Raw genomic sequence first — 18,208 nt, 5'->3', positions numbered from 1 at the left:
TGGGGACATAAAGACCAACAAAATGGCCTCCGTTCCCGCACTGAGCAGGAAGGGGTCCTCAGAAGACTGCCGTGCCGGAGAGAACAGACCATGCCCCCGGCGCCCGCTCAATTTAACTGCCATTCAGCTCCCCGAGGAGCCCAGGCCGCTGCACGAAAGGAGCATGCACATTGCCACAAGATTTACAGGCCATGCCACGTGACATTGCTGGCAAGAAAAAAAATGTGGCAGAGCAGGCAGGAAGAGGAGCTGCCGGAGAGCCGCTCAAGTGAAGAGGAGCAAGAGCACATTGGAAAGCACGCTGCTGCCCCGCGGGGATAGTCTGTTTTTTTTTTTTTTTCAATAAAACTTAAAGGAAGCACTTCCCTGAAAAAGGTAGCAGGCTCTGTCCATCTCCTGAAGGGTGAGTGAGCCGGGTCCTCCGGTATAAACCCTGCCATGTGCCAAATAGATGAGGGCTAATCAAAGGTCCCCGACCCGGAGGCCCTCTGCTTCTAATACCAGGGGGGGAGAGTCCACCCGGAACCTGAATACCTCCTGTGAGGCTGTAGAGGTGTGTTTTTCCTTTGGTGCTGCAGCTGAGCTGGCTCCACACTGTAATTTAACTTTTTTTTTTCTTCTAGACTACAGGTTTTGCACCTCCATCATCTGCTGGAGACAGAAATACAGAGGGACTGCAGGTGGCACCTTGGCATAAGCAGCAGTGTCAGTCAAAACTTCTCTGTCTCCATCTGCTGGAGGAGAGGCAAATCCCAGGAGTCTGGACTGATCTAGGTACGTACAGGGAATTGGCATTATTATAGTTCTGTACACTAAAAGGGGCAACAACCAGCCTGACAAAAAAAAAAAAAAAAAAAATCAATGGAGTAGAAGTATTAATCATGGGTAGATATCTTGAGAATACTGTACTCTCAGGAGGAGAAAATTTCCTGTTTTGATAAGTTTGGAATAACAAAAACAGGGACCAGCTAGTGTCCAATATATTCCCACAAAAATAGCTAGCTGTGAACAATGCCACAAATCATGTTGGATAAAAATACTGTTAAAAGGCCAACCTTTATTGAACAATTGTGTATGAAATTCAATTGAAGCCTGCACGTTTTGAATCACAGACAGTTCCAACTCGCCCTGAGGAAGCGTTAAGCGAAACGTTAACGTTGGCGGGGACTTTCAGCACAGACTTGTTTAAGGCATAAAAAGAAAACGGCCACAAGTCCTAAGATAAGTGCAACTGCTTTTAGGACAAAGATTCATTGGAATAGTCTTGTCCTTCATTTGATAAAACCTATTAACGATGGGCTTCGAACTAACAAATTATTTTTGGATAAAATCTTCATAAACAGTGTGATGGTCAGCGGCCAAAAAAATTCATTGCCGCTGAAATAGTTGAAATCATAAAAAAAGTTTATTTATCACTGAAGCAATTCATTGCGGAAGCGATTCATGGCACAATGTATGAGGATTTAATTATCTACTAAATTACTCCTCTCTAAGAGTGAAAACATTTTTAACAAAAATTTAGAAAAGAGACATATAGAGATTTATGATTGAACCTACTGGTCTTGAAAAAAACTTGGTTAACTAACCTGTTTTACCAGTTCTGAGGTCTCTGTCTCTTATAAAAATTAAAAATTCGTTAAATATATCAATTGAATTTCATAAACAATTGTTCAATAAAGGTTGGCCTTTTAACAGTATTTTTATCCAACATGATTTGTGGCATTGTTCACAGCTAGCTATTTTTGATAAGTTTGGAGTCAGGCTCCCAGCTGCTTTCTAACATACTGTGGAAACTGGAAGCAGAAGCACCCAGTTCAGTGTGGGCAGCAGCACTACTGTGCAGGAACAAGAGTTTCTCTCATCAAGCCTCAAATTACAGAAAACAAATCTTGCATTCATTAATTTTAACATAAATGTTTGAGCATAATACCCCCCTCCAACAGCATTACAGTGTGGAGCCAGCTCAGCTGCAGCACCAAAGCTGCAACAGCCAACTTGCTTTGCCACGCATCAGGCTGGCACAACATCCAGGATTAGCAGGGTCAAAGAGAGGCACCATGTTCTAGTCAGCCTGGATGTCACCCCTATGCAAGGAAGGAAAAATTTCAATGACTGTTAGCCAACTCCTTGGAGCTCAAATGTAATGAAGAAAGGCTACAATCCAGCCAGAGGAGGCACAGCTCAGGATCCACTGAAGTGGTTAAATACTAAGAGCAGCCTTGAAACAGGACCCTAAAGCCCTTTTATGCTACTCATTGCCATAGACCCCAGTTGATCTCTGTTTTTCCTTCAACCAAGGATCCACCGTGCTTATCCCAGATTTTCTTAAGGCTCCATTTGTCTGCACCAACTCCACTAGGAGGCCATTCCTTGCAGCCACCACTCTTCTCTGTGAAGGAAGAGTTTCTGATGTTCCTGTTATTCTTGAATCTACCTCCTTTGAGTCTCATGCCATGAGCCTATGTTCTAGAATTTCCTTTCCACTGTCAACAATTTTGCATCTTGCATATTATTTATTGCCTCGAAGTATTTATTGATTCATTCATTGTTTGTATGGTTTTTTTTCATAGTAGTTAAAGGCAGCAAACATCATAAAACTGCTCCATTGAACATAAGGGCAGAAGTGCAGACAGTGGCTGCTTTGTATCTGCAGACACTGCTCATTTTCAGAGGAAAACCTTTCCCTTTGAAAATTGCATAAGAAAATGCACCCACACAAGCCTCCAAATGCTTTTCCTGCGGATACTGCCCCCCCCCCCCCCATTTGAAACACATACGCACATTGTTTCAAGCTCTGACCCAGGAACGCCTCTCCTAAAGTGAGGAAAACCATGCTCATAGTGGCACAGGATGGGCAATTTTCAAAGCCACTGCTGCTACAGAACAGTTCTTCTTGAAAAAAGTCTTTTACAATAGAAAAAAAATATTTTTTTGGAATGCCTCTCCCCCCTCTAGCAGACGCATATTCCTACTTTAATGCATTTAGATTTGTATTTTTTAGATAGCAGAACAGGAAAAAATGTACAAGGGTGTGAAGACTTTTTACAAGGCGCTGTAGAGAGAGTGGGAGCGATCTGGGGAAGGGCTACCAGGATCTCTCCCAAATGCCCTATCAGATAAGATTTAAGGCCTAAGTTTGTTTCACTGATCCACACAACATACTCCACACTTTCATTGTGAAAGAATAATTAATATTCCAAAAGTAATTAAGAATAAAAAAACCCCAAGAATTCTTCAGAACCCTTGGTTATAGCAAATCCAAATTAGCTCTAGTTAAAAAAAAAAAAAAAAAAAAAAAAGCACACCTTAAAAAGGCCCATAATAAGTTAAATAGAGCTCAACTGTGTGCAGTTACAATAGCTGTGATTTGAATGCTCCTGGATGAAGAATCAAGCTATTTCTGTTGTATGAAGCAAAGATCAGGACATGCCAAACAAGAACTCTGGGATAATTTTATTCAAAGCGTACAGACTGGGGAGAGGCTATAAGAAAATTTCAATGTGTTTAATAAATACATCATTGTAAAACAGAAACAGTTCAGCACCGCCAAGACACTGCTGGAATCAGGCCATCCTCCGGAGTCAGTAACCATTGGTTAAGGAAACTACTGCAGAAGATCACTGTGAGGTGGCAAGATTTCTTTAAAAGAACTACAGAGGTCCCTGGCGATTTCAAGATTACTTCACATTCATGGCCTGTATGGGAGGGTGGCAACAAGGAAGTCATTGCTGAAGAAAAGCCATACGATGTGCCACATGGTGTTTGCAAAAAAAAAAAAAAAAAACTTTTAGAGGTCACTGCATGCTTGCGGGAGAAGGTTTTGTGGCCTGATGAGACCAAAGTGGAACCTTTTGGTCTCCGTGCTAAGTGATGTGCTTTTGTTTTACACCACACATCACCCTGCAAACACCATCCGTACAGTAAACCCTGCTGGTGGCAGCATTGTTGTTGTTGGGATCTTTTGCATCAACAAAGATGATCACGGGGACGATGAACAGTGCAAAAAGTACAGGCCCACCCTGAAGGAAACCCTCTCCCCATCTGCTTCAGACCTGAGGCTGCCGAGCAGAGTCATCTCTCAGCAAGACAATAATCCTAAGTACAAAGCAAAAGCAAGTGAATGTCAAGGCCCAGGCCAAAATGCAACACAGTATCTGTGGATCGTCGTGAAGACTGCGGTCCACAGATAATCCCCAACCAACTTGAAAGAACTTGAGTTGTCCTGCCAAGAAGAATGGACAAAAACCATACCAACCTGCTGTGCAGAAGTTGGTAGATACTTACCCTAAATGACTTACGGATGTGATTGCTGAGGAAGCCATTTCCACCAAGTATTGTCAAGGGGTGTGAAGACTTATGCAATACATTTCGATTTGGGGTTATTTTTATTCTTATGTTTGAGATAGTTCTATAATTGTTCTTTTGAGATGAAAGTGTACAGTACATTGTGCAGTTCAGTGCCACAAATTCCTACTTTAATGCATTCTGATTTGTACTTTTTAGACAGCAGAATGTGAAAAATGTAGAAGTTTGTTAAACTTTTACAAGTTTTCCTTTTGGAGGTACAGACTACAGAACTGGACACAATACACCAGGTGAAGTCTCAAAAAAAATTGTAGAGAGTTATTGCCTCCTCCTTGTTATTCCTGGGGGAATTCTGTGCCACCGAATCTCCCCTTCTGCTACTAACTCACTCTGCCCCCCCCCCCCCCCCCCCGAAATCTATCAATCCCCCCTCAGCTTGTGTCTAGTGCTTGCTGTTACAGCCCCTGTAAAAGCTGCTGCCCTCTGGCACTATGTAGTTCTCACTGCTTTTGAGCTGCAGGTTGCCTGAACTCCAGAGCTGCTCTCACAAGAACGGCGGGGAAGCTCGGCACCAACGGAACTCAAATGCACCGGGTGCCGTACAGTGCTGGAAGGCAACGGCTCTTCCGGAGGCTGCAGCGGCAAGCACTGAAACAAGATGAAGAGGACCAACAGACTAGTACAGACGGGGGCTCTGCTGGAAACTGACTGACTGGTGGCAGTGGGACAGCTGGAGATTAGCTGTTGGGGGGGAAAGAATGTTGTGCAGGCAAGCTGAACAGGGGAAAATTTTGGAGGGTGATGTGCTGAGAAGGGAGAGAGGCGGGGTATGACTTAAGTATCGAGGGGAAAAATTGAGGTTAGGGACTTGAAGAGATAGCATACGCTGTGGGGTGGGGGATAAGCTGGAGCACACACCGTGTGCACTTGAGAGGGTGTAGGAAAGACGGAGCACACACACAAGTTGGAGCATAGTGTGTGTGGGATAGGGTGGGGTCTGAGGGCAAGCCGAAGCGCAGAGAGTGAATGTGGGCTGGAGGGACAAGCTGGACTGCATCAAATGTATGTTGGGTGAGAGTGGGGTGACAAGCTTGAGCCCAGTGGGCTTGTGTGTGTGGAATTGCAAAAATAAGCTAGTGTGTAAAGAATGGAGGAGGCATTTAGGTGGTGCAGTTAAGAGTAGTTTGGGATGTGGTCTAGTTGTCTACATTTAGGCATTCTGGCTTTTATGGATTTTAATTTGGCAATATGGGAACTCAAGATGAGCTGTGGGCATTTCTAAATTTCTTTCAACTGCTGACACCTCTAGCACTCACAAACACTGCTGTGTTACCGCAAGTATTGATATCTACAAGATGTCAGCACTGCCTGCAGCTCTGAGCTCCCTGAAAACCAGAAACCCTTCTTACAGTGCATTACAGTACCAGCTGTCACCTCATGCAATTTACCCCAATTGTCCTGTGCCTCTCCAGCACACATAGCCTGCTGTCCTTCCACTGCATAGGGCTTTCATGCAACCTGCACGCCCAGACTTACGAGGGTACACTGCAAAAGATACCCAACAGGCTGAGAGCCTCTGTAAAGGCTCATAAAATAGTTAACTATTAATACCACTGTAAGAGGAGGCACTAGTAACGGGGTGAGGTTTGTGGGGTGAGTTAGAGATTGCAGCTAGGTAGACAGTGCAAACTAAGTCGAGAGAGAACACGTTACAAATCTACTCTTCTTTCACCTTTCATCACTCCAAATCACATTAAATCTTCAGTGCTGGTAACCGTACTGTTTGTACGTATGACTGTGCATGTTAAACTGCCCCCCCCCCCCCCCCAAAACCCAACTCACCCCACAACCTCACCCTGAGTTCATAATGCCCCCTCTTATAGTGGTATTAAAAGTCCACAAATCAGCAGGCCTCCACAGAGGCTCTCTCTCTCTCTCCCCTACAGAAACGGGATTTGCAATACATAAATATCACAAATCCTGTTTCAGCCATAACGCACAGCTATCGCAGGCATAATGCCAGGAAAAAGGTGTAGTTATTTTTCGCGTTAAATCCCGCAATAGCGTCTGTTATGGTATTGCATGCAACGTTTTAATAGCCCTCATTTCCATTTACTCCACCCAAACTCTTCCCATCTGAATACATTTTTCAAATTTGCATATGCATTTCACGATGCAATGTTTATCGCATGTGTTTTGGCGTTATCGCAGGTATTAGGGCCCTCACGCCTGCAAAAACGCCCTAACGTGATTTGATGAATGACCCTGTCGGATTGTGAGCCCTCAGGGGACAGGGAAATAACTATAGTATCTGAACGTAATCTGCTTTGAAGCTGCTGACAGTCATAAAAGGTGAAATAGAAATAAAAAATACTCTTCTACTACTGTTATTTATTATTCCAGTTTCAATGATTACTCTGTGATTATACTATATTATTTTTAAAAATAAATGCAGAATTTAATATTATGCATGGACTATTTCATATTTGGCACTGAATTTCTCCAGAGTACCTCTCCTTTGTGGAAATGTACCGTATCATTTCCGTCTAAATGCACTGCACTGGATTTTTATACTGGCTGGTTACAGAATTGAAATGGCCAATTTCTTACTCAGAACTAAGGTCTGGGCTTCCTGAAGAGGGTCAGTTGAGTATTTTGCCATTTGAAGAGACAAACAGAACACCACAAAGAAAAGGGAAGTTGGGTGAAAAAGAGGGGCGGGATGTCTTCCCTCACTTGTCTTTCTTTCGTCCCAGACCCCTGTATGCCAGTCCTATTTTTCATTATTGCATCTAGCCTATGGCTCTGATATCTCCTTTTCAGAGATACTGAGAAAAAAAAAGCCAGGCCTTTGCAGAAAGCTGTGTGCTGAAACTACACTAAAATTCAGTACAATTTTCTAACGAGCAAGCAACTTTAATTCCTGATGCAGTAAACTAACATTAAGCCAAAGCATCGGGAGGAGAGTTAAAATAAAATGTGCTTAACTTGGGGAGAGGGGGGGGGGGGGGGGGGGGGGAGAGTATTGACAAGGAGGGAAAGCGTTGCGGCCACAAAGATAAAAGCCTGAAAGTATACTCCCAGATAGGAAAAGGAAACGGAGCATTGCTTTAGCATCCACTACCTTGAACCTTAGCTGCAGCCACTGTCGGTCGCCGGTTTCTGCAACGCCTGGGGAATAAAAACTCCGCTTGAGCCAATTGCAGAGAATTCTTCTCACCTAACTGCAGCTTTAATCCCATTGCTTTTGAGCACCTCTGTCCCGGGCATGTGAAAGGGAGTTTTCAGTAGGTTTACTGCAAAATAAGCCCGGCGGCTTTAAAAAAAAATATATATATATATATATATATATCAAAAGCCTTAGCCAGTCTGGCACTTAGGTGGAGGAGCCAATGGTAGACGAAGAACTCACTGGTGCTCTCGGTGTCCAGAGAAGAATGAAGTCCAGTTCAGGCCACAAAAACAAACCCCCAAGCATGTGTTACTCTGGGCTCCCCAATAGACAAGGCCTTAGAACTGTCCAGACTTTCTCACAATCCAACCCCTTAAAAAACTTTTCTTCTTTAAAGTAGTGGCTCCCAAACCTGTCCTGGTAATGCCAAAGCCAGTCAGATTTTCAGGCTCTCCCCAGTGAATAGGGCCCAGTGTGCCCGGGGGCTGCTCAGCAGCTCTGCTAACAGTAACTCCCGCGGGGGAGCCCCGACCCCGGCAGGGCGCGGGCAAGAGCAGCGCGCCCTCGGCACAGGAGGAAGCGCACAAAGCAAACGTAACGAGGGCAACTTGCCTTCAGCTGTCCCACGAGCTTCAGAAACTGCAGCAAGCTCCTCACCCCGCCAGCAGCTGGCGCGGCCATGAGCGCAGAACGAGCAGGGAGAGAGGAAGGAAGTAGCAGCCACGGCAACGCCGGCTCCGCGGGAAGGGAAACCCAATCCGAGCAGAGCATCTCGCCCGGCCAATTGCAACTCCCCTCTTTGGAAGCCCTCGCAAGGTAGATGTAAGCCCGCTTCTGATTGGCTCCTGAAAGCTTTCCCTTCATGGGCCAGTTTTATTATTAATTTTTTTCCTTCTTTAGTTGTACGGAGTATAGAGGATCTGGTATCTTTATTGCTGTTACGCTACAAGAGTGCACCTGGTTGTGTTTCACCGTTGTTAAATTAGCCCTGCTGGATGAGGCAGTATGTGCATTCCTCAACATCAGCTAATTACTGTAAGCAAGCTCCTAGCTGCTACAGTTATTGAACCAGTAAAAGGCATGTCACCCTTCCTCCTGGACAAAAATGCTCCTGAGGCTAGCTTGGAATTTTAAGTTAAATCATGCATGATATATGAATTTCATGCATAGCTCTTGTGGGATTTTATGCCATAGTTTGGGTGCAGAGCTGCTGAATGCAAAAAGCTGTATGCAGATCAGGAAAAGCAGTGGGGATACATATTCACTGTGAACAATGTACATGCAGACTAATACGCATACATTTGCTTTGCAAATCCTTCCCTAATTGGGCAGGGATGACCAGAATTATCCACCCATAGGATGTAACTTACGTACCTATTTTTGAAAATACAAAAATATACATGTAAGTCATATCCCTGTCCCAACTCCACCTTCACGCAAAACCGGGTTGTGTGCATAATTTTACATGCACTGGTTCCCAGTTGGTTGTCAAACTTCCACTTATGTTTTTTAATGTGAGATTGCTTTGAAAATCAGGCCCATTAAGATTTTGCATACCTCCATCTAAACAATGCCAGTAGGGGAGTAAGCTGTACCAGCATTTTCATATATTGTTCAGTTTTATTATTTATTTTTTTAAATATATATTTTGTTCATGCTTTTTCATTGGTAGCTCAAGGCGAGTTACATTCAGGTATTCTCTAACCCCCTTCTGCCTACCCCCCCATCGGAAAACAAGCGGAGCTATGAGCACATAACAAGAAGTCCTCTTCTATCCACAGTCCCTTCAACAGTTTTGGAGTTACTTAACTTCATTTTAAAGGTCTGATAGGAGATAACATGAGCATGCTAGATAAGTCTGTATTGTATACCTTGCTCATTCTCATACAAAATGACATCTTTGGTATATTAGCCCATCTTGCCTCCATTTTGCTCAAAATCCTATCCTTATCCTCATTTTGAGGAGCTATCTTGGGATAGCTCTCCACTTATGCAAAAACCAAGTGTTCCTAGGCCATAAGATTTCTAACTACATTCCTCATACTTCAAGGGCACTTTTTGTTTTTTAATTTATGTCCTGGTTGAATTGTCCCCTAACTCTCCTTACTTTTATGCAATTTATGATAATATTTTTGTAATAAGATATAATAATTTTGATGTAGCCATATGATAACATCTGGTAACACTGCTAAGCTTCTATTAAACAGTTACCTTATAGCAACGCTACATCTCTGAGAGGTCATGATTAGGCTTGAACATGAACTGACCTAATCGTGACATGGTGTCAGAAGTCTTTTTCTCTGCTTGTTCTACCTAGCTGGTGACACTGAAACAAAGAGCCCCCTGCCGGCCTACTCTGTATTGCAGCTGTGAGTGCACTGACCTCGTGAACAGGGCAGAAAATGCCGAATGCCAAGCCTCTAGAACTCCTGGACTTTTCCAATCCAGCTGAAGGACCTGAAAGGAAGAATCATTTTGCCAGGTACTGAACAGCCACAAAGTTCTTCGAGGATCTAAGGTCACTCATTGCAGGTCATTTCTCTGATTCATGCTATGGGGTCAGAAGCAGAGCAGATATTCCATTCCCTTACCTTGGAAAACAGAAGAAGTGCAATGATCTGCCCTCAGCTCTCACTCTCTTAGCTTGAAAGCCTCTACAGTTAGTTGAACCTCTCTCCTTTCCCAGCTTCCAGATATCAGAGAGAACTCAGTTCTTAATACCAAAATATTTATTAAATGATAAACATTTCAACACCCACTGAAAATGGCATGTTATCAAACATATCCATACAAATAGCAGACCTGGTACAGTTGTGAAGAGAATCTCTGAAAACTCAGTTATAGCCAGACAGCCGTAGCTGTGGTGGAAGCTATAAGTACTAGTATATAGCAGGGACTAGCAGCAGATCGGAAATAGATAAAGAGAGATAAAAAGAGAGATGCTTCTAGGAGCTTGTAGAGGATTTAGGAGAGCTGTTAGTTTGCCAGAAGCCTATTCTCAGCTGAAATTTCTGCAGGAAGTAAACTCTCCCAGGCATTCCAAGGAGCAAATGATCAATAGGAAGAACACACAGAGAGAGAAAACAACAATAGATCCAATCAGAAGTTTAGCAACAATAACCAATCAGTAAAAGGCACTGTACACATACAGAGACTCTAAATCAAGCAAATCCATAAGTTGATGCAGGTGGTAGAGCAATAAAGAAACATATGCTGCAGAGGCAGAACACACACTGATTATGCTATAGTGCTGGAAAAATATGAAGAATATTGCCCATCTTCAACACACCTTGCTCTTTTCTTGAAAGAAGGGCATTGGTACTCTCTGGTAACAGGAGGGAGAGATTGAGAAGGAATAAGAGGTACCTCAGTTAAATGTTTATTAAACATATACAATAGAGATACCAAGGGAAAATGGGGAAATTAATCAAGCATAAGTTATGTCACCTAATTCTCTTGATTGTCCATTTTATTCTTCAGAAACAAGTTATCTTTAAGTAAGGCACCATCCACTTCCTATTGCTTCTCAATTTTAACTTCTAAAATAATAATTGCTTGGTCAGACTTCAAAATTCTTCCTTCTGCTTCCTTTAAGCCCCCAGGTAAATGGAACAATTTGCTCATAAAGGATTTTGCCAAAGTTCAAAGTAGATAGCCATATTGACTCAAGTGTAAACTCTGCTGGTCTTCCTAGATGAAAGCCTTCAATACCTGTAGCCAAAGTAGTTTGAAGTTATTGACCCTTCATCTCCCTCTATTAGTTATAAACCCAGAGAGGGCCCGAGGAGGTTTTCACAAGAATGCCTTCTGTAATCAGGGCTGGCTCCAGCCTGAGCAGCTCATCCACACACCAAATGCAGGTCAATGATATTACCGTTCCTCATTTTGGCTGATTTCCTTCAACCTTTTTTAATGCATGGAATGAATACCTTTTATCTGGACTTCCAAGATATTTTTAAATAGTGTCCATGCCTCATGCAAACTTTAATCATATAAACCACTCCTTTTGTTTTGTTTTTTCTAATTTCCTCATTCTTTCATAGTTTTCCTTTTTAAAGTTATATCCTACTGCAATAGTTATACATAATGTCCTCCCTCCAGTGATTATATCAAATTTGATTACATTATGATTGTTATTGCTAAGTAGCCACACCACAGTAACTTCTTGCATCAGAACATAAGAACAGGTTATGTATTCCACTAAGGACTAGATCTAAAATCACTGTCTAAGACCAGCTGCTCAGTGAAGCTGTGATTTATGGCATCTAGAAACTTAACCTTTCTAGCATGTCCTGCTGAGACATTGACTTAAGGAATAGCCACCACTATTACTGGCATTAGTAGCATGGTATCTACTTAATGTTTTATACTTGCCAGGAACATGTAACCTGGATTAGCCACTGCTGGAAACAGGATGCTGGGCTTGATGGACCCTCAGTCTGACCCAGTATGGCGAATTCTTATGCTCTTATGTTCTTAATACTGGGGTAGTTGAAATCTTCCATTATTATTGTGTTGCCAGTTTTATTTGCCTTTCTTACTTCTGCTACCATTTCATAATGTTTCTTCACCCTGGCCAGGTAGATGGGAGTGCACATCCCTTTTCCATCACACATGGAATTTCTTTCCATAAGGATTCCATAATGTATTTTATTTCCTGCAGAATTTTTATCCTTTTTGACTCTGAGCCATCCTTTACATATACTATAGTGCTACCCCTTCGGTGGTCCAGTTGGCACAAAGACTGTGCAACAAAGGGCCACCCCAAATCATCCATGATTTGTTGAACCCCCTTGCTGGTGCCAAGGAGACCTTGGCAAGAGATTTCACTGGATTTGATTACTGACCTCCCAGTATCCCAAGGTAAGTCCATAATCTTGGTTGTTGTGGACTCAATTCTCGAAAATGGTTCATTCAGTGCTCTTCCTTTCTCCCAAAAGATAGCATAGCTCCTGGTCAAGGAAGTCAGCTACACGGGTTACCATCCGACATTGTCTCAGACCGAGAATCGCATTTTGTGGAAACAGATCACCAGGCTACTGTGCACCCAAGTCCACTTGTCTTCGGCTTATTATCCACAGTCTAATGCACAAATGGAGCACCTCATTAAATCCTGGAACAGTATTTGCATTGCTTTTGAAATTATTAGCAAATCAACTGGTTGCAACTCCATCTTATGGCAGAGTTCGCATACCAACAACTCCAAACTCTCATCCACTAAGACCTCACCATTATTTTGCCAACTAAGGTTTCCATCCACATTTCCATTCAAGAGAAACTGGTCAGTCTCTGTTTCTTGCTGCAGCCAAGTGGGTAAATATCTTGGGTGATTTGCATACCTGAATTCTCAGGGAACTAGAAAAAAGCCAAAGAAACTCAGGAAAGGTTCGCAGACAGGTGACAGAGACAGGCTCTGCAGTTTGCAGTTGGGGACAAGGTTTGTGGCACAACTTGCAATGTGACAAGCGAGAGACCCTTGGCCAAGCTGAATCTAAAATACATGGGTCTTTTTACCGTCCACCAGTAGATTAACCCATAGCAAATACATTGTACTAAATGTTTCATATTGCCCTCTTGAAGTCATATAAGTCAAACTCTTTTCCAGGATGCTAAGGCCCTCTCCGAAATCAGTTTCAGTCCAAGGCCAGCAAGATTAAAAACAATTCTATCCAATATTCAACCTCCAAGCAACATCTTTCTTATTATAACCATCCTGGTAACCTACCCCTAAGCATTATAAACATCCAGAATTTTCATTACTTATGATTTCTTCTTTATTGTTAAAAACTACATATTTGTACTGAACAAATCATTGTAAATCACACACTTCCATTTTTGGAAATTCTACCATTCTACGGGTTTATACTCTTATGTTAAAGTTACTATCTTTTCTTCTTCTTGCTCCTAGTTGTACGACTCCTTGTTTATTGTAACTGCATCTATAATATGTATAGCACATATTATTTCGTTCTCTGTTCCGGTTATCACCCCATTGTTTATTGTAAACCGGCTTGATGTGATATTATCACGAATGCCGGTATAGAAAAAAATTAAAATAAATAAATAAATAAATAAGAGTTCATTGTCCAGAAAATTCTGGTTGCAAGATACATTCAGGAATGTTTGCAATATCTTATTGATGGGAAGGCCTGTGGTCCAGAGCACGTGCATTCTGCCAGATGCCTGGCCTGTTTCTACAAAGAGCACCCAGACAAACCCAGACCTTTGACTCCAGGAGGGGTCATTTGAAGAGGGGTAGTATTCAGTAGGGAGTAGTGGATCTCAAACCAGCAATCCTCGGAGCTTGGGGCTGATCTTGAAACACCTTGTAGTAATTACCTAGTCTAATTGGCAGGAGTGGGTCTAATTGGCAGGAGTGGGTCACACTCCTGGAAGCTCCCAATGGGACCAGCCTTGGGTGTGTGTCCCCTAATTGGAAGCTGGAGACCCTACTTGACACACCCTCACTGGTCCAAACAGTCTCCTGGGGCCTTGATTCCTGTTTTATGCCTGATTTCTGATCCACTCCAAATTCCGGATCCATGACTAGGTCCAAAGCCTCAACCTTCTTGCACCCTCAAGGTACTCCATAGAACGCCTCGTCCTAGCCATGGCCTGCACCTGCAAGCTCAATCTGTACGTAAAGACCACAGCATCGGGTGAAGACATCACCCGAGCAGTGTATATAGTGAACTTGCTTCCGGAGCTGCTGCTTACCAAGAACCCTGGCTTCCTCCAGACTGTCCTTGCTCTTCATTGGAGGGAAGTCCTCACAACACCTGACAACTTGACCTTGGTATCATAGTGTCCCAATGGTTATCCTCCTTTTACTACATCAGTGAGATGCCTATATGTCTATATCCTCGTATAATGCCATAAATTCTAACTCTCCAATCTTACTATTCAGACTTCTGGTATTTGCATTCAGACATTTTAACATGTATTTCTATTTGGTTTTGTATTCACATCTTGCTTATTAGCAGGATACTGGCAGTTTAGAGTCATTCACATCTGGGGGCTCTTTATTTACATTCATCTGGGTTTCTTCAGGCTTAATCACAACTACTCTACTGGGGTATTCTAACTTCTCTCTTATGCAAGTATTCTTGGAAGATACCTCACTCTAAGCCATGCGCTTCTGAGCCACTGCTGGCTTTCCCCCACGGTCTAGTTTAAAACCTGCTGTCTCCTTTATAAATGTTAGTATCAGTAGTCAAGTTCCACCCCTGTTAAGGCGAAGCCCATCCCACTGAAATAGACTCCTTCTTCCCCAGAATGTTCCCAAGTTCCTAAGAAATCTAAAGTCCTCTTCTCTGCGCCATCGTCACATCCGTGCATTGTGACTCCGGAGCTCAGCTCGCCTCTGGTGTCGCAAGTAGAATGGGTAGCATTTCTGAGAATGCAACCCTGGAAGCTCTGGATTTCAATTTGCTACCTTAAAATCCTAAATCTAGCCTCCAGAGACTGCCTCCTGCACCTCCCAGTGTTATCGATACCCTCATGTACCATGACAGCTGGCTCCTCCACAGGAGGTTTGCTGTCTTCACACCCAGCAGACAAATTACCAAGCGAGCCTCACACCCACCAGCCAGCCCAACTATCTATGCTCCTAATGATCACTGAGATTATGTACCATTCCTTATGAGTGAAACCAAAGCTGAAGCCAGTGACTCAAACCCTTTATAGCCCTGTAGGGAAAGTAAAAAGCAAAGGCCAAATCCTTGTGAAAGCTCATAGGATTATTTGGGAGTAGTCTCGTGAATTTTTCTTGCAGATCACTGTGTTACCAGCAGCTTGAGAAAATCTGCTTAGGAGATGTAGAGCAAAAAAGAAAGGGTGCAAACAAAAGGTTCAGGTGTTTGGGGATTTCGGTACCCTACAAGTACAGCTGGTGAAAATTCAGTTGGTAGACCGTGCCTGCCTGAATAGTTTTTCGACACCTCACAGGGTTTCTATTAATTTATTACCAAAAAAAGAAAGATGAGCTGGAAAGAATAGAAAAGTTCAGAATCATCCTTAAACTGACAGCCTACGAAATGGTGTTCCCCCATGGTGGCTGTAGTCATAACAAATGGGAAAATAAAGATTTGGGTAGGTAAGAAACAAATGTAAATATAAAGCGAGAAAAATGCAAATTGCCCACCCTAGATAATAGATTATTCAAGTTGGCAGATGATACATTATGGGGTAGATTTTAAAAGAAGCGCGATCAGCCTACTTTTGCTTGCGCATCAGACTCAAGCAAAAGTACGCTGGATTTTAGTAGATACGCGCGGAGCCGCGCGTATCCACTAAGGGGTAGATTTTCAGAGCCCTGCTCGCCTAAATCCGCCCAAAACCGGGCGGATTTAGGCGAGCAGGGCCCTGCGCGCCGGGAAGCCTATTTTACATAGGCCTCCCGGCGCGCGCAGAGCCCCGGGACTCGCGTAAGTCCCGGGGTTCTCGGAGGGGGGCGTGTCGGGGGGCGGGCCTGGTCGTCGCGGCGTTCCGGGGGCGTGTCGGCAGCGTTTTGGGGGCGGGTACGGGGCGTGGCTACGGCCCGGGGGCGTGGCCGCGCCCTCCGTACCCGCCCCCAGGTCGCGGCCCGGCGCGCAGCAGGCCCGCTGGCGCGCGGGGATTTACGTCTCCCTCCGGGAGGCGTAAATCCCCCGACAAAGGTAAGGGGGGGGTGTAGACAGGGCCGGGCGGGTGGGTTAGGTAGGGGAGGGGAGGGGAAGGGGAGGGGAGGGCAAAGGAAAGTTCCCTCTAAGGCCGCTCCGATTTCGGAGCGGCCTTGGAGGGAACGGGGGGAGGCAGCGCGGCTCGGCGCGCGCAGGCTATACAAAATCGATAGCCTTGCGCGCGCCGATCCAGGATTTTAGCCGATACGCGCGACTACGCGCGTATCTACTAAAATCCAGCGTACTTTTGTTTGCGCCTGGAGCGCAAACAAAGTAGGCTGTTCGCGCTTGTCTGAAAATCTACCCCTAAAATCCTGGATCGGCGCGCGCAGGCTATACAAAATCGATAGCCTTGCGCGCGCCGATCCAGGATTTTAGCCGATACGCGCGACTACGCGCGTATCTACTAAAATCCAGCGTACTTTTGTTTGCGCCTGGAGCGCAAACAAAAGTAGGCTGTTCGCGCTTGTCTGAAAATCTACCCCTAAAATCCTGGATCGGCGCGCGCAAGGCTATCGATTTTGTATAGCCTGCGCGCGCCGAGCCGCGCTGCCTCCCCCCGTTCCCTCCAAGGCCGCTCCGAAATCGGAGCGGCCTTGGAGGGAACTTTCCTTTGCCCTCCCCTCACCTTCCCCTCCCTTCCCCTACCTAACCCACCCGCCCGGCCCTGTCTACACCCCCCCTTCCCTTTGTCGGGGGATTTACGCCTCCCGGAGGGAGACGTAAATCCCCGCGCGCCAGCGGGCCTGCTGCGCGCCGGGCCGCGACCTGGGGGCGGGGACGGGGGGCGCGGCCACGCCCCCGGGCCGTAGCCACGCCCCGTACCCGCCCCCAAAACGCTGCCGACACGCCCCCGGAACGCCGCGACGACCGGGCCCGCCCCCGACACGCCCCCCTCCGAGAACCCCGGGACTTACGCGAGTCCCGGGGCTCTGCGCGCGCCGGGAGGCCTATGTAAAATAGGCTTCCCGGCGCGCAGGGCCCTGCTCGCCTAAATCCGCCCGGTTTTGGGCGGATTTAGGCGAGCAGGGCTCTGAAAATCTACCCCTTAGTGTAAGGGTCGCACCCTAAAAGCATCCCATACTTTACAATTATGCAGGCTATTTGAAAATTTCCATGTGCAATTTATTTTCAATTTATGTAAGGAGGCACAAAACTGTTGCTTACTAATAGCCTCAGAGTTTCAACAGATCCTGAATGTGAGGTTAAAGGGAATAGGAGTTGTGAAGGTAGTTGGCATTCCCCAATGAAAGGTGTCAGTGATTTAAAAAAAACCCAAAAACTCCTCTGCCCTCAAGGTTCAGAGTTCTTCTTCTTTGAGGTCTCTTTTTTTCAAGAGAGAAGTCTTTGGGGTGATCCCTCCAAGGGAGAGAGCTGCCTGTCTCCTGTCCTGGGAAGGTGACTGGATGCCCAAAGTTGGGGTGTCCAGGGCTTCAAGACTAGGAGACAGTGTCTTGGGGTTCGAGGGAACTATTAAAGAACTAGAGATGGTCTCAAGGAAGAAAGAGGTGTTTCCCTAGTTCTTAGCTGTCCAGGAACATTGCTTTTCAAATTGAATAAAGATTGTAGTATCCTAGCTGGCATCATCAAGAGGATCTCCACACTTGGGTAAAAGCTACGTTAGAGTTGCTCTTTGAGGGAGCATCAGCAGAGGCCCACCTAGTCTTTGTCTGAAGAGGAACATTCAGCTCTCATCCGCTGGATTCCAGCGAGCTGCATCCAGACTTACATATATTACGAGGGGAAGTGCCCATGGAGGGTTTTCATTACAAAGAGAACCTACTGGCAGGGGATGTTATTTATTTATTAAGAACATAAGAACATGCCATAATGGGTCAGACCGAGGGTCCATCAAGCCCAGCATCCTGTTTCCAACAGAGGCCAAACCAGGCCACAAGTACCTGGCAAGTACCCAAACAATAAGTAGCTCCCATGCTACTAATGACAGTAATAGCAGTGGCTATTCCCTAACAGGCCAATTTTAAAAGCCCGATTTGTACAGAAACCGGAAGATACGCATGTGGCCGGGCCTTGCGCACGCCAAGCACATTTTAGAAATGGCCCGGTCATG

The 18,208-nt window shown here is 44.9% G+C and overlaps 1 protein-coding gene across 1 annotated transcript in view; it reads right to left on the bottom strand.

Moving 5' to 3' along the window:
* The window catches only part of HDDC2 (HD domain containing 2), a 55,495-nt gene extending 47,278 nt beyond the window's left edge, over positions 1-8,217 (bottom strand). Inside the window, exon 1 of the mRNA XM_029596535.1 lies at positions 8,090-8,217. Within this exon, the coding sequence (XP_029452395.1) occupies positions 8,090-8,158 (69 nt within the window). The 5' untranslated portion in view covers positions 8,159-8,217. The remainder of the gene's footprint in view (positions 1-8,089) is intronic.
* Between the last annotated feature and the right edge of the window lie 9,991 nt (positions 8,218-18,208).

This window comes from Rhinatrema bivittatum, chromosome 3, assembly GCF_901001135.1.
Source record: "Rhinatrema bivittatum chromosome 3, aRhiBiv1.1, whole genome shotgun sequence".
NCBI classification, from domain to species: domain Eukaryota; kingdom Metazoa; phylum Chordata; class Amphibia; order Gymnophiona; family Rhinatrematidae; genus Rhinatrema; species Rhinatrema bivittatum.
This window is presented reverse-complemented; position numbering and strand designations above follow the sequence as displayed.